Source organism: Phragmites australis, chromosome 5, assembly GCF_958298935.1.
Source record: "Phragmites australis chromosome 5, lpPhrAust1.1, whole genome shotgun sequence".
In the NCBI taxonomy this organism is placed as follows: Eukaryota; Viridiplantae; Streptophyta; class Magnoliopsida; order Poales; family Poaceae; genus Phragmites; species Phragmites australis.
Genome location: NC_084925.1, coordinates 10690370 through 10693320, shown reverse-complemented (window position 1 = coordinate 10693320; position 2951 = coordinate 10690370). Strand labels below are relative to the sequence as shown.

At 39.7% G+C, this 2951-nt stretch overlaps 1 protein-coding gene across 1 annotated transcript; it reads left to right on the top strand.

The window, feature by feature from the left end:
- The first annotated feature begins 1038 nt into the window (after positions 1–1038).
- Positions 1039–1718, top strand: LOC133917443 (uncharacterized). The gene has a single exon (XM_062361344.1). It carries the CDS (start codon positions 1174–1176, stop codon positions 1519–1521), a length of 348 nt encoding a protein of 115 aa, XP_062217328.1. The 5' UTR covers positions 1039–1173; the 3' UTR covers positions 1522–1718.
- The last annotated feature ends 1233 nt before the right edge of the window (positions 1719–2951 follow it).

The window sequence follows — 2951 nt, the reverse complement described above, 5'->3', positions numbered from 1 at the left end:
TTACTTTAACAACATCAAGTTCTGAAACAAACCAAAGACTTATAGATGAAAGATCTACCGGTCATGCACTTCTACAATCGGTCGGTTAAACTGCAACTTGGATATATGTTTCTGAACTACAACTCTTTCAAATTGAATATGTTTGAACAGAATGAGGATGTGCTTGCAATGACTCCTAGGCTCTCGCGCTTACATGCAGCTGAAACGGTTGGTGACATGAATTTATAGTTTGTAGCTAGGATTATTTCAATAATATTAAAATTTTCCTCTATATTATTGCTCTTTGTCCATAGGATTTTTACTGGAACACTTGGATGTGGATGGATTGTAGCTTGATTTTGATCTTACGTCTTCTTTTCCAGCAGTGGGGGTACACTTACTTAGTCCTCAATGTAGGAAGGTCTGGGAAGGAAAGTACTCGTCACACCTTAAGTTTCAGTGTGATAGTAACAGTTTCGAAAGTCCAATGGAACTTCTATTTGAAGCAACAGCTAGTGCGCTCATTTATGCACTGAATCATTTTGATGTAATATTTGGAGTTGAAATTTTAGATATCAATTATGCATGTAATGATATTTGATGTAATTTTAGAAATGACTATAGTTTGAATTAATGTATTAAGTGTTTACCGTGACTTAAACATTAAAAAATGGATACATGTGCATGTGATGTATTTTGGATTGTACAATTTTTTTGGCTGCCAAATATCTATCAATGTCAGTTCTATTTTAGAACCAACACTGATAATCAGTATCAGTGCCGGTTCCTAATAGGTAACCGATACTGATAATTCACTATCAATGCCGGTTTGTGAATAGAACTGGTACTGATAGCGATTTTTAGGATCAATTCTATATCCGATACTAATAATCACTGACTATCAGTGTTGAATAATCAGTATCGATTTAAAATCCACTACTGATGATAATTTAAGCTTTCCATTACTCAGCCGACTATTCTGCACTAGTTACTCGGCCACAACTGGATTATTCATCGCCATCGCCAAATATATACCGCCAGCTCCTTACAACCCCCACCCTCTTACATCTCATTTGCTCAGCTGCACCAACCCAACCCAAGCCACCCCCAATCCACCAAAGCTAGCTGCTTGAGCTATCTATTCGCCAGTTGAGCTTGTTAGGTACAGTCACGGAGTAAGACGGCCATTTTGCCATGGGCAACTGCGTCCAGAGCAGCAGCAGTAGTAGCTGCAGCTACGGCGCCAGTGAAGACCGCCTGGTGCAGCTGCAGAGGAGGAGGGGAACAAGCGGCGGCGAAGGGGAGGAAGACCAGCAAGGGGCGCCGTCGCCGCCGGTAGTGAAGATGAAGATCGTGTTGACCAAGGGCGAGCTCGCCGAGCTCGTGGCGCGGCTCAAGGGCGGCGACCGCCGCCTCGAGGACGTGCTCCACGAGATGGCGTGCAGGCGCGAGGGTCGGGCCAGCGGCGACGGGTGGCGGCCCAGCCTCGAGAGCATCGTCGAGTGCCCGGTCGAGACGGCCGCCGCAAGCTGCGATGATTAGTTAGCCGCTGCCATGCCTACTTCTTTCGCGTTAATTATCTCCTACCTGGTTCTGGTCTGCGGCCGGGTGGAAAATCTGTAGGACAGAGCAAGTTAATCGCTGAAGAGCGATCATTAGCCGCCGGGTTAAGTAGCATTTGCAGCCTTTTTTTGTGTGTATAGAGACTTGTGACGCCGCCGCCACCGCATACATGGTGATTAAGGGCTCGTTTGGCAGGGCTCCAGATTTTTTTAGAAACGTTTCGGTTTCAGATTTTTTCTGGAAACGTTTCTCCGGTGAATCACCCTTAATTTTCTGAAAACGTTTGGCAGGGATTCTGGATTCGGATTCTTGAAGAAAAATAAACTGAGTGATTCTAGAAACGGGTGAAACACCATTTTGGGTGATTCTACTCGTAGTGTTAAAAATGAGAAACGTTTCAGGTGATTCAAGGTGAAACGTTTCACATTTTAGTGCGTTTGACAGAGATTGTAGAGAATTACCAGAGAATCTGAAACGTTTCTTGCAACCAAATGAGACCTAAATAGAGGGATAAGTGCTGCACATACAGTGCTAGTTAAATTGCTTGTGCTAGCTAGCAGCTGCTTGCATGATCGCTTGTCCTTTCTAAAGTGCTTCGTCTCATTATTTGGAAGTTTGATCCCTAACTCTGTTCGATCTGTACTTTTATTTTGCTCCCAGTTCCCCTGAACTTATTTCGTCTTCTCTCTTTTTTCCTGTTCGTTTGGTCTTCCCTGGGCAAAAGAATTATATAAGATCGATCCATTTCTCAGTGCTTCCCACTACGTGAAAACTAGATGAAGGATCGTATAAATGAAGGATCATTGTTATGATCTATCATTTATAACTCGTCATTAATGATAAATTATCTTAGTTATTTATAAGTGACAGGTCAAGTTGTGATTTGTCACTATGATGAGTTATACTAGAGAGTCATTAGTGATATGTCACATCTAATATTTCAAGTATTGACTTGTCACTAATAACCAGTTAGATTAAACAAAACAGATGAAGAAATCTTAATTAGTCAATCATTAGATGTATTAGTCAATCAGTTTAATGAAACATTAGTCCATCAACTGTTCAATATTTTTACATAGTCGTGACATATCTAATATATATTTCATAATGTATCAATTATAAATCTAGCTACTATATTAATTAAAAATAATAACTATATAATAGTTGTCGAACAATGTATATTTCCTATATCCAACAGTAAAATTTGTATTTATTTGTAAACCATAAAATATGTAGTAAAATGGTAAAAGAAAATATCATTTCTAAAGCAATTTGATTTATTGTAGTGTATTCATAAATATTATTTATTTTTATTTTAGTTTTCTCTTATTTTTTCTCACCTTAGTAACACTAGAATATGAACCATTGTATATTTCTTCTCAAATTTGATGTAAGGGGAGCCTTCTATA